General features: G+C 49.8%; 2 protein-coding genes across 30 annotated transcripts in view; one reads left to right on the top strand and one right to left on the bottom strand.

Moving 5' to 3' along the window:
* Positions 1 to 20000, top strand: part of pleca (plectin a) — a 77792-nt gene that overhangs the window by 29425 nt on the left and 28367 nt on the right. For 4 of the 29 annotated variants that reach the window (XM_054745431.2, XM_054745429.2, XM_054745435.2 and 1 more), the window contains 6 exons: positions 16227 to 16288; positions 17488 to 17502; positions 18272 to 18361; positions 18666 to 18698; positions 19475 to 19552; positions 19637 to 19729. In XM_054745431.2, the coding sequence (XP_054601406.1) occupies positions 16227 to 16288; positions 17488 to 17502; positions 18272 to 18361; positions 18666 to 18698; positions 19475 to 19552; positions 19637 to 19729 (371 nt within the window). Of the gene's footprint in view, positions 1 to 5721; positions 5978 to 9698; positions 9986 to 12001; positions 12381 to 14984; positions 15325 to 15913; positions 15923 to 16226; positions 16289 to 17487; positions 17503 to 18271; positions 18362 to 18665; positions 18699 to 19474; positions 19553 to 19636; positions 19730 to 20000 lie in introns of those variants that run through there. The other 25 variants (XM_054745430.2, XM_054745446.2, XM_054745458.2 and 22 more) reach the window with 18 other exon arrangements.
* Positions 921 to 2304, bottom strand: LOC139064233 (uncharacterized). Its single transcript, XM_070547322.1, has 4 exons — positions 1940 to 2304; positions 1415 to 1864; positions 1140 to 1364; positions 921 to 1089 (listed from the first exon to the last, which is right to left on the bottom strand). Exons 1-3 carry the CDS (start codon positions 2082 to 2084, stop codon positions 1282 to 1284), a joined length of 678 nt encoding a protein of 225 aa, XP_070403423.1. The 5' UTR covers positions 2085 to 2304; the 3' UTR covers positions 921 to 1089; positions 1140 to 1281.

Here is a 20000-nt window from a genome sequence, read left to right as displayed (position 1 = left end):
TCGACCTCACGGACCTGGTTCTGTATCGACCTGACGGACCTGGTTCTGTGTCGACCTGACGGACCTGGTTCTGTATCGACCTCACGGACCTGGTTCTGTATCGACCTCACGGACCTGGTTCTGTATCGACCTCACGGACCTGGTTCTGTATCGACCTGACGGACCTGGTTCTGTATCGACCTGACGGACCTGGTTCTGTATCGACCTGACGGACCTGGTTCTGTATCGACCTGACGGACCTGGTTCTGTATCGACCTGACGGACCTGGTTCTGTATCGACCTGACGGACCTGGTTCTGTTACGACCTGACGGACCTGGTTCTGTATCGACCTCACGGACCTGGTTCTGTATCGACCTGACGGACCTGGTTCTGTATCGACCTGACGGACCTGGTTTTGTATCGACCTGACGGACCTGGTTCTGTATCGACCTGACGGACCTGGTTCTGTATCGACCTCTAGGACCTGGTTCTGTATCGACCTGACGGACCTGGTTCTGTTACGACCTGACGGACCTGGTTCTGTATCGACCTCACGGACCTGGTTCTGTATCGACCTCACGGACCTGGTTCTTTATCGACCTGACGGACCTGGTTCTGTATCGACCTGACGGACCTGGTTCTGTATCGACCTGACGGACCTGGTTCTGTATCGACCTCACGGACCTGGTTCTGTATCGAACTCACGGACCTGGTTCTGTATCGACCTGACGGACCTGGTTCTGTATCGACCTGACGGACCTGGTTCTGTATCGACCTGACGGACCTGGTTCTGTATCGACCTGACGGACCTGGTTCTGTATCGACCTCACGGACCTGGTTCTGTATCGACCTGACGGACCTGGTTCTGTCTCGACCTGACGGACCTGGTTCAGTATCGACCTGACGGACCTGGTTCTGTATCGACCTGACGGACCTGGTTCTGTATCGACCTCACGGACCTGGTTCTGTATCGACCTGACGGACCTGGTTCTGTATCGACCTGATGGACCTGGTTCTGTATCGACCTGACGGACCTGGTTCTGTATCGACCTGACGGACCTGGTTCTGTATCGACCTGACGGACCTGGTTCTGTATCGACCTGACGGACCTGGTTCTGTATCGACCTCTAGGACCTGGTTCTGTTACGACCTGACGGACCTGGTTCTGTATCGACCTCACGGACCTGGTTCTGTATCGACCTCACGGACCTGGTTCTTTATCGACCTGACGGACCTGGTTCTGTATCGACCTGACGGACCTGGTTCTGTATCGACCTGACGGACCTGGTTCTGTATCGACCTCACGGACCTGGTTCTGTATCGACCTGACGGACCTGGTTCTGTATCGACCTGACGGACCTGGTTCTGTATCGACCTGACGGACCTGGTTCTGTTACGACCTGACGGACCTGGTTCTGTATCGACCTCACGGACCTGGTTCTGTATCGACCTGACGGACCTGGTTCTGTATCGACCTGACGGACCTGGTTTTGTATCGACCTGACGGACCTGGTTCTGTATCGACCTGACGGACCTGGTTCTGTATCGACCTCACGGACCTGGTTCTGTATCGACCTGACGGACCTGGTTCTGTCTCGACCTGACGGACCTGGTTCAGTATCGACCTGACGGACCTGGTTCTGTATCGACCTGACGGACCTGGTTCTGTATCGACCTCACGGACCTGGTTCTGTATCGACCTGACGGACCTGGTTCTGTATCGACCTGATGGACCTGGTTCTGTATCGACCTGACGGACCTGGTTCTGTATCGACCTGGCGGACCTGGTTCTGTATCGACCTGACGGACCTGGTTCTGTATCGACCTGACGGACCTGGTTCTGTATCGACCTGACGGACCTGGTTCTGTATCGACCTGACGGACCTGGTTCAGTATCGACCTGACGGACCTGGTTCTGTATCGACCTCACGGACCTGGTTCTGTAACGACCTCACGGACCTGGTTCTGTATCGACCTGACGGACCTGGTTCTGTATCGACCTGACGGACCTGGTTCTGTATCGACCTGACGGACCTGGTTCTGTATCGACCTGACGGACCTGGTTCTGTATCGACCTCATGGACCTGGTTCTGTATCGAAGCATCAGGAGTTAATTCGCTGCTCTTCAGGGATGTTCACCAGCATTCCTCCACTTATCATTCCGGAGTCGCTGACAGGCTGTAAAACTCCAGAGATCTGGCAGCTCCTCGTTCTCCTGATAGGAACCTCATCTGGCCCTGACGGGGGTGTGGTTTTCCCGCTCAGCGGACCTGGATTTCTATGCTTCCCTCCATCATCGAGTCTGTTTCACATTAATTTGCTTCACAGAAACAATCATGGAGTTTTATTGAAGGGATCGGGAACTGGGTGCAGCTCAGACGCCCACAAACATCTCAGCTATGTGTGCCTGATGCTCCTCCGCTGTCGGAATGCTTTATTTATCCCAGCAGCACCAAAATCACACATTTTCCCAAACCCTGGAGTATATTTTTATTCCTGCTGGCAGCATCCATGATCCCAGACTTTTCCAGCTTGAGTCCAGAAGCTCGAACACAGAAACGATTGTCCTGAAGAGAAACGCTCCGGAGGCTTTTCCATTTATGTTCCTCTGGTTTGGGATGTGGCCTTAAGTGTTGATGGGAATGTTGGCAGAGAAGGGATCTGAGCTCCGTGTTCGAACTCCATCTTTCCAAGAGCAGAAGTACTTCTGGGAAGACTTTATGAGTTTGACATTTAAACTGAATTTACTGTCGTTTAACACAAAGACGTCTGTTCCGTTTTCCACCCATTAGAGTTAACGGAACATTACAGCGATGCTGGGATTGTCCCGATCCCAGCTTGCAGACGGAGTCGAGGATCTGGAGGAAGCGGGAGCGTTTCTCAGACTGAATGAAATCCCAGCTGACCGGCAGGTTTCAGCTTGTGTGATAAACAAACAGTTTTATTTACTTCTGATGAATATCCTGGTTTTGGTCCGATTGGGAAAGATTCAGCTAAAACGCAGCGTCATCGGATCAGCTGTTGCACGTGTGGTTCTGGGCTTAGAACAAAGTTCTGATGAGATCCAGAAGGTGGAGAAGTGGGCGGGGCTAAATCTGATTACCGGTATTATTAGGTTTTCTAATCAGTGACATCTGCCCGGGTCGTTTAGATTCAACCTCCGCTTCGTTTCCTGGAGTTTTCCATCAGATTCAGGAATAAATAAAGAAAAAGAGGGAATTTCAGGTTGAAACTCTTTTTATTCCTCTTTAGGATTTATTAGGATTCGTCTGTCGGAATCATCAGGAACCACGAGGCCGGTTCTCTTGCATCATCAGTAAATAAATATTTATTCCTTTTCATTCATTTGATCCAAAATTCGGTTTAAAAATAATGAAATCTTGTTAGATATTTGTATTATTTAGTAATTATTTTAAAGTTTGAGATTACATATAAATATATAAAATATATGTTTGGTTTTTTCTTCAATAAACTGAGACGGAGCTGCAGGGTTTTCTCGGAACGTCGACCTCTGACCTCCTGGAAGGTCAGCAGCTCTGGAATCATTTGAGTCAGCTGAACTCATTAAAATCATTTAAACCCCCCAAGGTGCTTTACAACACGGTCACACGCCCCGGTGGGGACCAGCTACGGTGGAGCCACAGCCGCCTTGGGGCGCACTGAGAGGGGAGGCTGCCGAGCGCTGGCGCCTCCGACCACCACCAGCGGCCGGGGGGGGGGGGGGGGGGGGTGTGGGTGTGTGTGTCTTGCCCAAGGGCACGAGGACAGCGACAGACTGAGCGGGGCTTGAATTTAGGGTATTTAGGGTTAGGATGAACAGATGCTGCATGGTGGCGCAGTGGTTAGCACCGTTGCCTCGCAGCACGAAGGTTGCAGGTTCGAAACTCGGCTGCGGCCTTTCTGCGTGGAGTTGCGTGTTCTCCCCCGTGCATGCGTGGGTTTCCTCCGGGTTCTCCGGGTTCCCCCACAGATCCCAACATGCCCTATAGGTTATAAGTTGTACGTCGCTTTGGATAAAAGCGTCTGCTAAACGAATAAGTAAATAAATAAATAAACATAAACACGAACAGATGATCCGAATCTGGGCCATGTTTGTATTTATTGGACACATTTCTTGCTGAGTTTATTTTTCTTTCCCTGGATTGATTTGGGAGAACGCTCCGTGTGATCCCGCTGCTGCTCATCTGAGAGAATTTCTTTTTCTCTTTTTTTCCATTTTATTGAGTTCCTGCATCTTTAGACGTTATGGGTCTGAGACATCCAGGTTGTCCCTCGGGATGCAGCCTGAGAACTTTCCACCGACAGACGGGATGACTCAGCAGGCTAGGAAATTAAAACACTCTCTGCTTTTCCTGCCGGTGCCTCCTCCAGGAGGGCCAAGCACACACACACACACACACACACACACACAACGTGCCACTTTAGATCCATTCTGCAATGACACTCCGGTCCCATATTCCAACGGATCACAGGAGTGGATCGGCAGAACGCAGGTCCGGAAGCCAAAGCGAGAACAACAGGAAGTCATCCAGCTGAGAGCAGGATGAGCTCCACCAGGAGAGACTTCATGGAGGCTCTGATCCAACACAGCCAAGGTAGGAACAGTTCAGCGTTCCGACCAACAGGTGTCAGCAGCCAGATCTTCACCACAACGTCTGAGCATGTGCAGGATGGATGAAGCAGGCCTGGGTGGGGCTTTATCTCCCAGAATTCCAGGATCTGATAACAAACAGGGCTTGTGTGTGTGTGTGTGTGTGTGTGTGTGCGTCTGCGTGTGTGTGTGTGTGTGTGTGTGTGTGTGTGTGTGTGTGTGTGTGTGTGTGTGTGTGTGTGTGTGTGTGTGTGTGTGTGTGTGTGTGTGTGTGTGTGTGTGTGTGTGTGTGTGTGTGTGTGTGTGTGTGTGTTCATTACTTCAGGTGTTTCCTTACACGTTTCTTTATTTCTCTTCATCTGCATTAATGTGATTAAAACTCTGAGGGACCCTGAACGCACCACCAGCTGTTTGCAGCCAGGTAGAGGAGCTGAAGGTTTACCTGTGGAACCTCCTCAGGTGTGACGTGAAACGTCGTGTTTGTTGTTTTAAAAGTTAAATCTGGATCTTTAAGATTCACGTGATCGGTCCCGATTTCCAGTCGGATCTGAATCTGTTTTTAGTTTTGGTTCTGATGTTCTCGCACCTCTACGTTCCTGGTGGATTTTCAGCTGGATCAGATTAATCCTTGATCAGCCAATTTTTCTTTAGGTCTGTGAATGCACCACCAAGCCACGATCAATTATGTCCACCATATTTCCTGTTGCGTTGCTAAGTGCTCGCTCATGCCGGCAGTGACCGGTCCTCCTTGCGGAGGTTTAGGACTCCAGATGAATCTGCTTCAGCTGGAGGAGTCAGAAATCGGCCCTCAAACCCAGAATCGGTGCAACTGTGATGGTTTGTATTTATGTGAACCCAGATCGCTGATGCCTGGCATTCCCGCCTCTCCGTTTCTACAGACATGTATTTTAGAGGAAACCTGGAGCCTCTCCCTGAAACTAAAGGCAGACATCTTTGTGTTCTGGTTCTGAGCGGTCCACATCCTCTGGACTCCGTGGCTTAACTCCACCGTGTCCAGAGTTTTACGACTTCCACAAACAAGCCTTTGTTTCAGCAGCGTGTTGGAAAAACAGCAGCTCCCGTTTTCCTCTCTTGCTCCAAATCCTGTAAGAAAGCGTGACCCTGGGAGTTTCTGGCATGGCTCCCACCCAGCGCCGCTCGTCAGATGCTGTTTCCACTGAGGAAAGTCTGACGAATGAAATGCTGAGAGTTCCCTCGCCCCGGCCGTCCTCCCCCCGCGCTCCCTGATGCTTTTTCTTCCTCCTCTGCACGCCCCCCTGGTTTGATCAGAACACAATGTCGTGAGGTCAGAGCCGACTCCCTGGCAGTTCTGCATTTTCACTTAAAGTGGAGGAGCTGCTGAGAGGAGATGGAGTTGTGCTGCTTCTGTCCTGGGCCACGAGACGGTAGGTCAGATGTTTGTCTGAGGATTGGATCCTTTTGGATCCGTGCGCGTGAGGATGCTGCGTCAGGAAGGAACTCTGCTCCCTGCATTATGCATGGCAGCAGGACGCCACTCCCAGAGCTGTTAGTGGGTTAGACCTCCTGGCTTCTGCTGCCACGTTCGTCAGCGGGTCTATATGAGCAGAACCTATAGTTCTGGAATGTGTAGCCGGGGTTCTGGTGGGAGAATCTGGGAATCATTGAGTGTCCACATGTGGGGGAGTGGGAGTGGGTTGGCTCCGCCCATCAGAGTGCTGGGTGGATTTTTTTAACGTCTGTTCTGTTTTGTCCGGCTGTTGTGCTGCCAGCTTCTGATCCTTTCAAGGTTCTGTTCACTCCTGGTTCCGACCCAACGAGCCGCTCCCGAACACCTGACCTTTCCTGCTGTCGGCGCTCTTCTGCTGAGTTGAGAGGAAACTTATCCTCACTTTCATTTTCACTTTGTTTTCCCTCCAGGAACCAAAAACAAACTAATCAGGTCTGAAAATGAAACCGATCCAGCCTCCGACGACCCGGCCCACGCCGAGTCATCTCTGACAAATAAAAACAACATGGCCGCCCAGGCAGGGTGGTGCAGATTCGTCTGACGTTTACCCATAATGCACCACCGCACTATCAGCCCATCCCAGCTGTCAGCATGGTGGAGGAGGGCTGATGGTTTGGGCTGGTTCTGACCCAGCAGAACTCCTCTGGACACCAAAGTGTTCTAGACCCAAATGTGATGCCATCTGTCTGTAGCTTGGACCTGAACCGGTTCAGAACCAGAACCATGATCCAGCAGCAGGTCTAAAACAGAAGCCCAGTCCGAGTCCAGACCAGAAGCTGACTGAGATGCTGTGGTGGGACCTAAAGGAGCGTTTCATCTTTCTGACGAGTTTCTAACCCTAAAAGTCATTCATAATTTCATCCTACCTAGCATCCTGAACAGCCTCTGTTCAGAGAAGTAGCTTTTACCTGCTTCAGGACCAACGAGCTAACGGCTAGTCTGAGTGAAAACCAATGTGTGTTACCCTCGTAAATCAGCTCATCCAACCGTTTTCTAAACCCGCTTATCCACGCAGGGTCTTGGGGGGCTGATGCCAGTCTCCAACAATCTCTGGGCAAGCTAAATCCACTCACAACGCCTAGACTTCCAACGGTTTATGTTACCGTTAGCTAAGACTAGCATTTAGCTTAGACTATCCATTAGTCGTGGATTTTATCAATATGTTTACCAATAAACCCATTTCCTGGTCCAAGAGAAAAGGAGAGACACATTTAGACAAGTCAACCAGTTATAACTGCGGCACATGCACGAGGCAAAATGCCCCGAACATCTGATCACAGAGTTTATTTAAACAAGGAGATAAAGACGGGAGTGAGGTCATTGTGAGAGGAGAGAGAGTCAGTGTGTGTGTATGAGTGTAGGGGAAGAACAGTGTGTGTGTGTGTCTGAGTGTGAGTGTGAGAATGCTTCAGGACATTTGTTAACGGGATTAAAACAAGGAAATGTAACATTTCCATAACACCATTAGTTCAGACGAGCCTTTATTTAGACTAACCGTTAGCTCAGGTTAGCCTTTAGCTTAGATTATCCGTTAACTCAGACTAGCATTTAGCTTAACCATTAGCTTAGACTAGCCATTAGTTTGGACTAGCCTTTAGCCTAGACTAATTGTTAGCTCAGAGTAGCCATAAATTTAGACTAACCGTTAACTCAGACTAGCATTTAGCTTAAACTAACCATTAGCTTAGACTAGCATTAGTTTAGGCTAGCCTTTAGCCTAGACTAATTGTTAGCTCAGACTAGCCATAAATTTAGACTAACCGTTAACTCAGACTAGCATTTAGCTTAAACTAACCAGTAGCTCAGACTAGCCGTTAGCTTGGATGAGCCGTTAGCTCAGATTAGCCTTTAGGCTTAGACTAACCGGTAGCTCAGATTAGCCATCAACTTAGACAAACCGTTAGCTCAGACTAGCCATCAACTTAGACAAACCGTTAGCTCAGATTAGCCTTTAGGCTTAGTCTAACCGTTAGCTCAGATTAGCCTTTAGGCTTAGACTAACCGGTAGCTCAGATTAGCCATCAACTTAGACAAACCGTTAGCTCAGACTAGCCATCAACTTAGTCTAACCGTTAGCTCAGATTAGCCTTTAGGCTTAGACTAACCGGTAGCTCAGATTAGCCATCAACTTAGACAAACCGTTAGCTCAGACTAGCCATCAACTTAGACAAACCGTTAGCTCAGACTAGCCGAAAAGCCTGGACTGACTTGCTCACCGGTCCTGTAGGATGTAAACACTATTTCTGTGAACGGAGGTTGTTCAGGGGTTAGAAAACTTTTACACAGAAACAAACTCTAAAATGATGAAACGTCTGCAAACCTCAGTGAAATTAGCCTATTTTATACCAGAAACCCTCTAGAACCTTTGGAACAGAGCTATTCAAGTTTGGGCCTTGAGGGTGGGTCTCCAGCACGTTTTAGTGGTTTCTCTGCTCCAACACACTAGACTCCGTGGTTGGATGACCTTCAGCCGCTCCTCAGGCTCTGCAGAAGCCTGCTAGTGCTGAAATCAGGTGTGCTGGAACTAAAACGTACTGATACCGGCCCTCCAGGCCCAGAATTGGATATCCTGCTTCAGAACCCAGCAGGTCACACTGAAAAGATGACTCGTTCCTTTTGGGTTAAACTCGTTCTGCAGGTCTTTCCGTCGTTCTGGGACACGTTGGACTCGCATCTGAGGCATCCAGTCATCTCTAACAGAGTTTAGGTTCTCCATCGTGTTCCGGTTCTGGATTTGGGTCGAGTAGCAGACGACAGGAACTCTTCTATTTTTGTTTACGGAGCGGTCGGCACGCTGCTCTGGTGACCCCGGCTCAGGTGTTGGGTTTCAGCACCAGCTGCTCTCTGACATCATCGCTCTGAGCCGGGCGGTGGCTTTGAAGTTTCAGGTGTTTAAACGGGTTTGGGAGGGGTCGTTTCTATGGAGACGAGCACCGCGACCATCATCATCATCCCTACTGATGTTTAGGAGAACTTTTCCCTTCGGAACCTCTGGGTTTGAAAGTGGAATCATCCTCATGGAAAAGGAAGTTTGGTGGGAAAACTGAATCCAGTTGAAAAGGATTCTGGGAATCTGGCTGAGCCGTCCCAACACACGGAAGCAATTAGCTTCAGAGGAACGTTACATAAGAGGCGATAAAGAGTGGGTTATTATGGGATGGGGAGTAAATGTGGAGGTTTTATTGTAAATGTTTGGAGGAAGGAGCTGTTTGGATCATCTGGGTGTCGTTAACCACGACGGAAAAGTGGATCTGAGCTGGAAACTTTGTTCCCCTCTTATCAAGGCTGGCCAGTGTGTGTGTGTGTGTGTGTGTGTGTGTGTGTGTGTGTGTGTGTGTGTGTGTGTGTGTGTGTGTGTGTGTGTGTGTGTGTGTGTGCGTGCGTGCGTGTGTGTGTGTGTAAGCTTCATTTATTATTAACTTCCTGCAGCGGGCGGGGTCGCCTCTGATCCAAATCCTGCAGACTGAAAGCAGAAGTCCGTCTAGGCCAGAAAGTTCCGTTTAGCTCCGTCAGGCTCTGGAGCTGCAGGTGTGGAGACCTGGGAAGAGTGTTCGGGATCAGAGGAGGTGGATGAGTGAGGAGGGGAGCGGTGTGAGTAAAGGGGGAGGGAGGGAGGGAGGACAGAGTCACAGGGACAGCAGCAGGGGGAGGTAACTTTTTCCTGCTTTGCCTCATAAAACTCCCGGAGAACTTGGCAGCAGGCTGGTCCGAAAGCCCGGGATGGCTCCACACCCCTAGACGCGCCCCCTCCCCTCCCCTCCCGTCTTGGCCGTCCTAACCCAGCCCTCCCAGCCCGGGACCTTCCACTTTAAACCCGGCCCGATGCCGACCGGCCCCCCTGGAAGTGTGTTCCCGGCCCTGGTGGTGGCGGGACACATCGTCACCTTGATCGTTGTTTGGCAGTGGAGGACCCGCTGGAGGACAGGTAGGACCCGTCTCCGTCCAGTGTCTCCTCCGTCTCTGCCGCTCTCATGGCGAACACTCCTGCTCTTTCCTCCCACACCCCCTGCCCCCCCCCCCCCCCCTCGTCCCTCACCGGCTCAGTTTCCTGTCGGAGCTGCTGATGTTAACCCTGTAAATGCTGGGAGGAACCAGTCTGCACTGGTTTGGGTTCTGCTGGTTCTGTTTGACCCACTGGGTTCCTCTCAGGTGATAACTCACCTGTTCAGCTAGTTTCTGCTGTTTCCTCCCGTCTGACACACCATCCCTCATTCCGACCTTCACCCAGGTATGCGGCGTGGAGGTTACCTGCAGCTTTAATGACACCAGACACACCTGAGGCCGGTCCGTTTACTGTTGGCTTAATCCGTCCCCGTGCCGCCCTGCAGCCGCAGCGCCTCAGGGAGCTCCAGCCTGCAGATCCACAGAAACCAGTCGGGTCAGAACCCATCACACCTGAAAGTTCACCACTAAATACTTAGAGCAACGTCAAAAGTCTGAAAGTCATCTGCCTCGAACACGAGAGACAGACCTTTCTGTGGAGTTTATCCGAGTGAGATAAACCTCACTAAATCAGCTGTTAGCAGGAGTAACAAACCCACTGGAGTCCTTACTCTGAGAGGCGCTATGCACGTGCGGCTCATTTATCATTTAGAGTTGGGTCAGAACCGGGCCAAACCATCATTCCTCCCCCGCCGTGCTGACTGCTGTTGGTGCAGCGGTGCATTCTGGGTAAACGTTGATACTGAAGTCATTTCTGATTAAACCAACTCGACCTGCCTCTATCCCGTCGTGACCTTTAACCTTTGACCTAACTGTAGACTCTAAGGTGAGGGTTTGTCACTTTCCTAAGGACTGACCTCTGACCTGATCCCGAAGGTTCAGAGAGAAACAGACTCAGAAACGTCAGCTGAACCTGCAGGAACCTTCTGGTTCTGCTTAAAGTTCTGCCGGGCTTCCTGGTGTCGCCGTTCGACTCGTGAACCAGTTTGAGTTTTATGGGTTGCTGATTTGCATGAAGGTGCCTTTGTGGCAGCAGGAAGGTGAGAGGGATCCAGCCGGGAGCCGAGTTTAGAACCGGCGGACACGCGTGACTGCTGCTGCCGGTGAACTGAGCGGGGCGACTCGTATCCTGGAGACCGTCACAACAAACGCTGGTCCTCCCCCTGGAACCGGACCCAGCAGACGGTCGGAGCGTGTCCTTCACCTGTGGACGGTTCATGTGGAGGTCTCTGATGTCACTGAGGAGAGAGGTGTCTCCAGCTTTAACGCTGACTCGTCCTAATCCCTTCAGGATGCCACACCCAGGTCTAAACAGGAACCGGGTCCAGGTCCAGCTTCAGACCTGCGGTTGGGGGAGTGACTCATTCTACTGCTGGGGGGGGGGCGCTGCTGAGGCTGAAGCTTTTAATCTAAATAAGAATGTTTCGTTTATTATTTAAATTTGATATAAAAACTAAATCTTAGAAACTTTGTGACGCTTTAAAAGCTAAAACTGGCCCACCAAAATAAAAGTATTGTGCTGAGATATCCTGTCTAAAGTCAGATTATGTTAATCTGTTTAATCTGGAATAACTAAACGTTCTCCGGGATCATCCACTAAACGGTTAAAACAGGAAACCACCAGAGACCTCAGAGCGGGGGTTTCCTCACCCCGCTTTTATTTTGAAACTTCTGAGTTTGGATGAAAAACTTTTTTTTTGTTCGGACTGAACCGATTCGGGTTAAATCCGCGCAGATTAAGAGGATTATTTGGGGGGGGGTTCTGATGTTTTGATGCTCAGCTGTTTGGTGCAGCCTGAACAGAACCGGTTCGGAACCAGAACCACTAAGAATTCTTTGGAAATTCTTTCTTGCGCAAACAGAGAAAGGCTCCGCTGTTCTGCGGACGTTTTTACGACGCGCAGCTGTTCTGGATTTGATGATTTATTACCGGCGGCTTTCTGCCGCTCGACCCGGTTCGTTCCGGTTCGGAAGAGTTCGGAGCGCAGACTCTAACCCACAGGGTCTCTGAGGACTGGTTCTGATTTGTGCGTTGAGCTGGACGGGTACGTGGTTCTGTGGGAGGGTGTGCTGTGGTACCGGCTGCGTTCCGTTTCTTCTCGGTGGGCCGGACTCTGACACCCGACACGACTGTTTTCCTCCTCCATGTGGCTCCCATAAAGGGGGAGGAGGAGGGGGAGGAGGTACGAGGCGCTCCGCGGTGAGCGCGCCACAAACAGTCAGCAGGATGGCCGGGGTGGAGGATTCGGTCCGGTCCTCCGTCCCGTCCTGGACCGGAGGGCTGCAGCAGAACTTTTCGTACCAGAGGAGGAATTTCATCCACGAGATGCGCTGCGAGGACGTGGGCTTCCATCTGTACAGCCAGATGTGCTGCGCAGGTAGGTCCGGTACCGGAGCACGGACCGGCTCCCTGCTGGGGAGGGGGGAGGAGATTCGGGCTGGGAGGGGCCGTGGGGGAGCTGCTGGGTCAAACCGAACTCCTTTAAACTCCCGCGGCGCACGTAAACCGCCGTTTATTTGCTGTGGTTGTGATTGACAGCTGAATCCCGCCCACTCTCCAGGTGTTCAACCTTCGATTAATCGACTAAAACCGTCAGAACTAATGAAACAGAACTTGTGATGATCCATTCGTGTTTAAACGGTTTTACTTTAGATCTTTGATTAGCCCCTAGTCTTAAGGGGTTAAAAGAACTGTGTTTGGATCAGAACCTGCAGCAGAACCGAGCCATTCTGACCCAGTTCCAAAGGTTAGACCATAAACAGAACCACATGTGGGTCTGCTCCGCCTGCTGAGTGGAACCAGAACAGAAACGTTCAACATGATGTGATGAAGTTTTTCCTCCTTCTTCATGCTGACACACACACACACACACACACACACGCACGCACGCACACACGCGCACACACACGCACGCACTAGACTGGGCTTCTGTGTGTTTCCGTCACCATGACAACCACTCATGTAAACATCTTCCCACGTTGTCGGTGGACCAATCAGAAGGACGGAGAGTAGTGGGCCAGCGCGCGCTCGGACCTCAGCAGTGTCGGGTTTCCACCAGCAGGGGGAGACAACCTGCTTCTGATTCACCTGAGCGTCATAACCCTGTCACGTGATTGGAGTTATTGGAACTGCTGGTAATTAAAGTTATTTATCCCGGAAATGAAACATCTGGAAGGATAAACGCTCAAAAACTAAAGTTAACCATTTAACTGTTTCATTGTTTTCTAAACTCGATCTGATCTGTTTACATTTTTACTCAAATATTTTTATTTTTAACAAGAATAAAACATGTTTGTGTTTCCAGAGAAAACAAATCTATTTACTGGTGAATAAAACAAACTTTAAGGACAAAAATAAACCACACACAGCCGGTTTAAACCGGAACTCTTCTAAAACTTTTTAATCATTTGATGTCAAATCACAGAAAACAAGTTTAGTTTTTCTCTCTTTGCTGTTTTCCTGAGTTTAAGACGGAGCAGCCCCAGGTCGGAATTTCTTCCCATAATTCCCTGCAGGCTGTCATCCCCCCCCCCCCCCCATCGTCCAACGATCACCTGTCCATCATCCAGAGGATGCTCTGAACATTCCTGTCATCCTCGCGTGCCACCGCTTGTTCAGATGAACTTTCACTGTGTGTGTGTGTGTGTGTGTGCGCGTGTGTGTGTGTGTGTGTGTGGGGGGGGGTCACACCCTCAGCAGGAATCCAAGCGTCTCCCAGCAGAAATGTCACCATGACATATATTTATGTTCAGTTGTTGCTCCATTTGATCAAAACCAGGAAAATATTTCAGGTTGAGTCAGAACCTCCATCAGAACCTCCATCAGAACCTCCATCAGAACCTCCATGCAGAACCTCCATGCAGAACAAACACGAGTTTAGCTTCCTGCATCCTGACCAGGTTGATTTATTATTTTTATAATCTTGAATATTTGGAATTCTTCTCAGATTGTCCTTATTCTGGATTAAAAGGGTCAGAATCCTGCAGAACCTCCTGGATGATGTTCAGGTCCAGTTTTCATCCGGATGAACCCGAGCAGCGTCGTCTCTCAGGTTCTAACATGTCTCCTCTCTCTGCAGGAATTCCAAATATCCGAGTGTCAGGGACTAGTTCTCAGGTCTGGAAGCTTCTCAGGTGTTCCTGCTCAGGGATCGGTTCCACGTCTTCATCCAGATGTTCCGATTAAATCTGTTCCTCCTGCAGACGGTCTTGGTCCGGTCCATCTCTTATTCCTCTGGGTTATGTGTCAAAAATCCAGTTTGTCTGGAAGTTCCCTAAAGATGAGATGGAAACTCCGGGTTTGTCGGACCGAGTCCTGGAGCAGGGACCAGGCCGACTCTGGGTCTTTGATGTTGGATTAAAAGGTCTCGGTGGCCCGGTTCTGTTGGGTCTAAATTAGGGAATGTTTTTGGTTGAATCCGTGGAGCTGATGAAGTGAGACTAGATGGTTTGTGTGCGACTCCGGACCAGGAAGGTTCTGGATTACTGAGCTGTAAACGGTTCTGTCCTCCATCTTCCTGTTTTATGAAAATGAGGTTAAATATTTTCTTATTTGCCTCTTTTTGATTTCATCAACTGGATTAGAAGCTTTTATTGTGAAGGACACAGGAAATACATAAATGACGTCATTTATTTTACTCCCGTCTTCTTTTTACTCTTTCACATCAGTCTGGTTTCCATGGAAACCCTCTTGAGCTTTCAGCATCGGTAGCGTTTGAGCGACAGCTCTCTGAGCCAATCAGAGTCTCCTCAGGCTCCAGAGCCGTCTGGTTCTGGTCCGTTTACAGGCTTCAGCTGATAGGATCCAGTTAGACAGAACCAGAACCAACCAGTCCAGGAACATTCAGAACCAGAACCCACCTCTGGAACCAGTTCAAGATAAAAATGAAGTTTAGCTGAAGAACTGAAAGGTACAAGGTTCTAAAGGTTCCTATTAAGACCCGTGAGCAGAACCAGAACCAGGAGGAGGGGTTTGGCTCGGAGCTCTCTGATTGGGTGTGTGCTGCTGGGCCGGGCCAGGAGCAGAACTTCCTCTCAGCCTCTGACATCGTGGCCCGCAGGCAGGAATTTGATGATGAGAGACCTGCGGCTCCGAACAGATCCTGAATCCCAGATCCGAACACTCCCACTGAGCCGGAGCCGGATTCAGGCGTCTGCATCGTCTCTGGATCAGCCGCGGCTGTTGGGCTCAGATTAGGATTACCGGAGAGGAGATGGAACCCCGGTTCCGAAACTATTCCTCTGACAGCTTTGGGAGTGATGTGGTTTTCATAGAGGCGTCTCCGTTCCAGGGAATGCTGCGGTCCTCGGATCACAGGAAAGGTAGTCTGGCTGTGTTTAAGGCTCGGCTCTGACCGTGGAGGTCTCAGCTTCCCACAGGCCACACCCCTCTGTGTGTGTGTGTGTGTGTGTGTGTGTGTGTGTGTGTGTGTGTGTGTGTATGTGTGTGTGTGTGTCAGACGCGTTTCTGCAGCTCAAACTAAATAAAATCAGCAGGAAAACTTTTTCCTGGTCCAGACACTCGTGTTTCCTGGAGAGCTCCAACTAAAACCCGGCACCACGCCGGCAGACGGAAGAACATTCCCATCAGAATCTCCAGGTTTTTCCAGGTTTGGATGATAGATTAAAACCCAGTGGCGTTCCGGTGGTTCCTGATTCAGAGGGAACGTCTCGGTCCTGAACGTTCCCAAACAGGCTCTGACTGTGTGACCCGGTTCTGTTTGGCTTCAGCAGCTTTTATCCGATTCAGGATCAGAAACTTTCTCCTTTTGCTCCAATGAAACGTCTGTTTAAAGGTTTGGAGTTTGCTGCGAGGCGGAATAATGTGAGGAAAACATTCCCTGGCAAATGCAGAAGCTCCTGGAATGTTGGGAATAATCAGACTGTGAAATCTGAACCAAAATAGCAACAGACACACAAGGTGGAACGTGTTTCTGCAGACGGAGACGCTCCGGATGATTTCCTCCTGGTACTGATGAGGAGCTTAAAGAAGTTCCTCCTCAGGAGGAAGGAGAGTCCGAATCCGGCTCTCGCTGTGTCCCTGTTAGTCTCTGGAGGAAATCTGGGAATGTTTCTGAAGTGTTTGGAGTGAGTTGTTCATTCCCAGGACTCATGGGAGGTGGGATGAGTAAAGATGGAAAAGAAACTTCCCGTTGAATTAGAGACGATCTTTACTGGAATGATTTTCCGATGAAACGGATTAAATCCCAGCTGTTTCTCCACAGATGAGCGGGACCGAGTCCAGAAGAAGACCTTCACCAAATGGGTCAACAAACACCTGATGAAGGTCAGTGTCGTCTGCTGGGTGTGGGTCGGTTCTGTCCCAGGCTCGGTTCTGTCCCAGGCTCGGTTCTGTCCCAGGCTCGGTTCTGTCCCAGGCTCCAGAGCTGCGTGTCCCCTCCAGGCTGCCGTAGAAAGCAAAACTGTCTCAGTCTTTCTGCTGCTGCTTCCCTGTGAACCAGCTCTGAATCCAAAGATTCCCGCTCTCCCGCTCCGACTCCTGGGATTCGTTGATGTAGTTTTTAGTGATTTTTTAGCCTTTTAGAAACTTTCGTCATCAGAATATTTCAGCTTCAGCGGGTTTTGTTCCGTTTCACCCCAACTAATTAGAACCGGATCAGAACCAGGTGGACCCCAGTACGTGGTTCAGAACCATTCTGGGATCCAGGAGTCCAACATGGGCCTGCTGGACACGACTGGTTCTGAGAAGCGTGGGATTAAACGTCCGTTTTATTTTTATGAAATCTTTAGTTTGAGTCAAAAACCTGAAATATTTATTATAATAATCACAGATGCTGGTTTTAGCTCTGGCATCGATTAATAATCCTGTTTTATTCTGTTGGAAACGTCAAAATAAATCTGGTTTTTATGAACATATTTTATTCTAGAGCTGAAACGCTGCAGATTCATTCATTCATTCATTCATTCATTCATTCATTCATGTTTTCTTTCACTGTTGAAGCATTTTTAACATTTAATTTTTATTTCACTTTTATTTAATCTCGTAATCTCAGCTCAGTTCACCAGAATTTCTCATGTTTTATTTCTTTATTCAGGTTTTTATTTTAATACTTTATTTAAGTTTATTTATATTTAGTTTTAGGTTTTATCATTTATTTTCAAAATAAAAGCCATTAAAGTGGCTAGTTAACACAATAAAAGTTAACCTGTTAATAAATGAGGATAAAACCTAAATTAAACATCAGGAAGAAAAATCAGACCCCAAAGATCCTGTGAGCCAGCCTCAAGCTTTGTTTGTTTGTTTGTTTGTTTGTGGTATGATGATGATGAGGAGGAGGAGGACGGTGTGTGTGTGACGAGTCGTGACACGAACCTCGTTATTCATGAATCTTTGAGACTCGTTCAGCTTCTTTCCTCTAAAATATGTTTTTAGTTTCCTGAAGTTTCCATCTTCTCACATCAGTCTGTTCTTCTCTCCATCCTCCTCCTCCTCCTCCTCCTCCTCCTCCTCCATTTCTCCATCAGCACTGGAAGTCAGAGGTAGGCACTGAGTCATTTCTGCCTGCACGTGTGACCTCTGACCTCTCACTGTTTCCTAACAGGCTTTTCCTTCTGCTGCTCGTTTCACCGATAAATCAAATAAAATCACGTTTTCCAGTTTCTGTTGCAGCAACAAGCAGATTTATCTCCCAGCCGGGATTTTATTCTGATTATTCAACACTTTATGTTGTCGTAGAAACGAAGAACGTAAATTCCTGCATCTGATCTTTTTCTTCTGGTTTTTATTTCTCTGAAATCATAAAAATCACAAAAATGTTTTTCAGCATCTAAACCAGCAGAACAAAAACCTCCAGCTCCACATCTGGACCCAGACCCAGATGTTGGGCCCATATCCATCATCTGGGTCTGGGTCCAGATGTTGGACCCATATCCATCATCTAAATCTGGGTCTGGGTCCAACATCTGGGTCTGGGTCCAGATGTTGGGCCCAGACCCAGATGTTGGGCCCATATCCATCATCTGGGTCTGAGTCCAGATGTTGGGCCCATATCCATCATCTAAATCTGGGTCTGAGTCCAGATGTTGGACCCAGACCCAGATGTGGAGCTGCAGACGGAGGATTCAAAGGGAACTTCTGCTTCCTAGACGTGATGAAAACGTTTCTGAGCCAGAAATAAAAGTGTGTTTGATTCTAACATCTGAGACGACGTCGGGTTTTCCTGGACAGCAGGAGGTTCTGTGACGGGAGACCCGACCCGGCTAGATTCTGTTGGAGTGTGGAGGTCAGTGACCTTCTGTGTCGTTCCAGGCCCAGAGACACATCACGGATCTGTACGAAGACCTCCGGGATGGACACAACCTGATCTCCCTGCTGGAGGTTCTCTCTGGAGAGACTCTGGTGAGCGTTGGGCCAGATGTTCCTCTGCTGGAGTCTCGGTTCTGTCCGTGTGTGGCTGTAAACGTTCCCGCGTCAGACGGAACCCTGGCTGACCTTCTGCATGTGTCCCAGATGAGTCCGGACGTTCCCGTCCACGCTGCGGCTGTGACATTCTTCTATAAGACACTAATTTCATTCCTTGCTTCCGTCCTGTAACCGTTCTGCACTTCTGTCGTGTCTGAGCTTTGTTTCCCTTTTCTACTTCCTGTCTGCTCACCTTGACCTTTGCCCTCTGCCCTCCTCTCACGTGATGCTCGTGCTGTAGCTGAGGGAACGTGACGCGAGGAACGTGCGGTTGGTGAGTGGCTCCCGGTCTTTGCTCCCCCCCACCCCCCCGCTGGGGCGCTGCATGATGGCGGTCACTTCCTGTTCATCGTCTCTTTTTCGTTTGTGTCTCTCTGTTTCTCATCTCATCAGCGAGCCGCGGCGTCTTTGTTTTTGTAAACGATGAACTAACGGTGGTAGCATAACTAAAGGGATGAGCCGGGGTCTTTCCTGCTGACCCTAGGGGTTTCCGCTCGTGGATGGAAGCTGCTTCCCTCAGAGAGGACAGTTCTGCATCCCGTTCCACTGTTAGTACACCTGCAGCCTGAGATCCAGGTGTGAACATCTGGAACGAGAAGATCTCTGATGGATGTAGAAGGTAGAGGAAGTGATGCTCTGGACCAGCCGGAGAACCCGAGAACCTTTAGAACATCCTGATGAAATAAGAGTCGATCGCTGAGGAGTTGGGAGACTCCGTTAGCTTTTGCTAAAGCTAATCAGCTGCGGCGGCCATCTTGAATGATGAGGTAGCAGTGCATGTTCTGGTCACAGACCTGGACCGCAGCCATCAGCTGACAGTTTGGCTTTGTGACCTTCATCATCCATCTTCATGCTTCCACTGCAGACGTCTCGGCCCGATCTGTGACGACGGGCCGGACCAGAACCCCGACATTTACTGTGCTTCAGCCTGCAGCTCCATGAGGGCCGTTTGGTTCCACGGTCACGGAGCTCCACGTTAGAGATCCTCCAAACCCAAAGTGTCTCCCCCTCTTCATCCCTCTCTCTCTCTCTCTCTCTGCACCCCCACAGCCACGGGAAAAGGGCCGGATGCGCTTCCACAAGCTGCAGAATGTGCAGATCGCTCTGGATTTCCTCAAACACAGACAGGTGAGTGGTTTCCCTCTGCCGTTGGGAAGTGGGCCGGCTCGGATCCAGATGTGCTACAACAGGCTGCTTCTGGAACGTTTCCAGGTCAAGCTGGTCAACATCAGGAATGATGATATTGCAGACGGGAACCCGAAGCTGACGCTGGGCCTGATCTGGACCATCATCCTCCACTTCCAGGTAACAGCATCACCAGTGAGACATATACAATGTGGCCACGCCCCCTTTGTTCCTGTAAACTCAGGTAGAAATCCCAGTCGGAACATCAACGTTCCAAGGGGGACTGTGAGTTTTCACTCTGCAGCTGTTTGTCTGGGGCTTCCTGACGGTGAGGGGGTTGCCATGGTGACCCTGATGAGCCAGTGGCTGCAGCACTAACATTTCTGTTTTGGCTCTTGTCCTCGTTTTCGTCTCAGATTACGACCAAAGTCCCCGATTACCACCAGGATTA

Source organism: Nothobranchius furzeri, chromosome 19 (assembly GCF_043380555.1).
Source record: "Nothobranchius furzeri strain GRZ-AD chromosome 19, NfurGRZ-RIMD1, whole genome shotgun sequence".
Classification (NCBI taxonomy): domain Eukaryota; kingdom Metazoa; phylum Chordata; class Actinopteri; order Cyprinodontiformes; family Nothobranchiidae; genus Nothobranchius; species Nothobranchius furzeri.
This window is presented reverse-complemented; position numbering and strand designations above follow the sequence as displayed.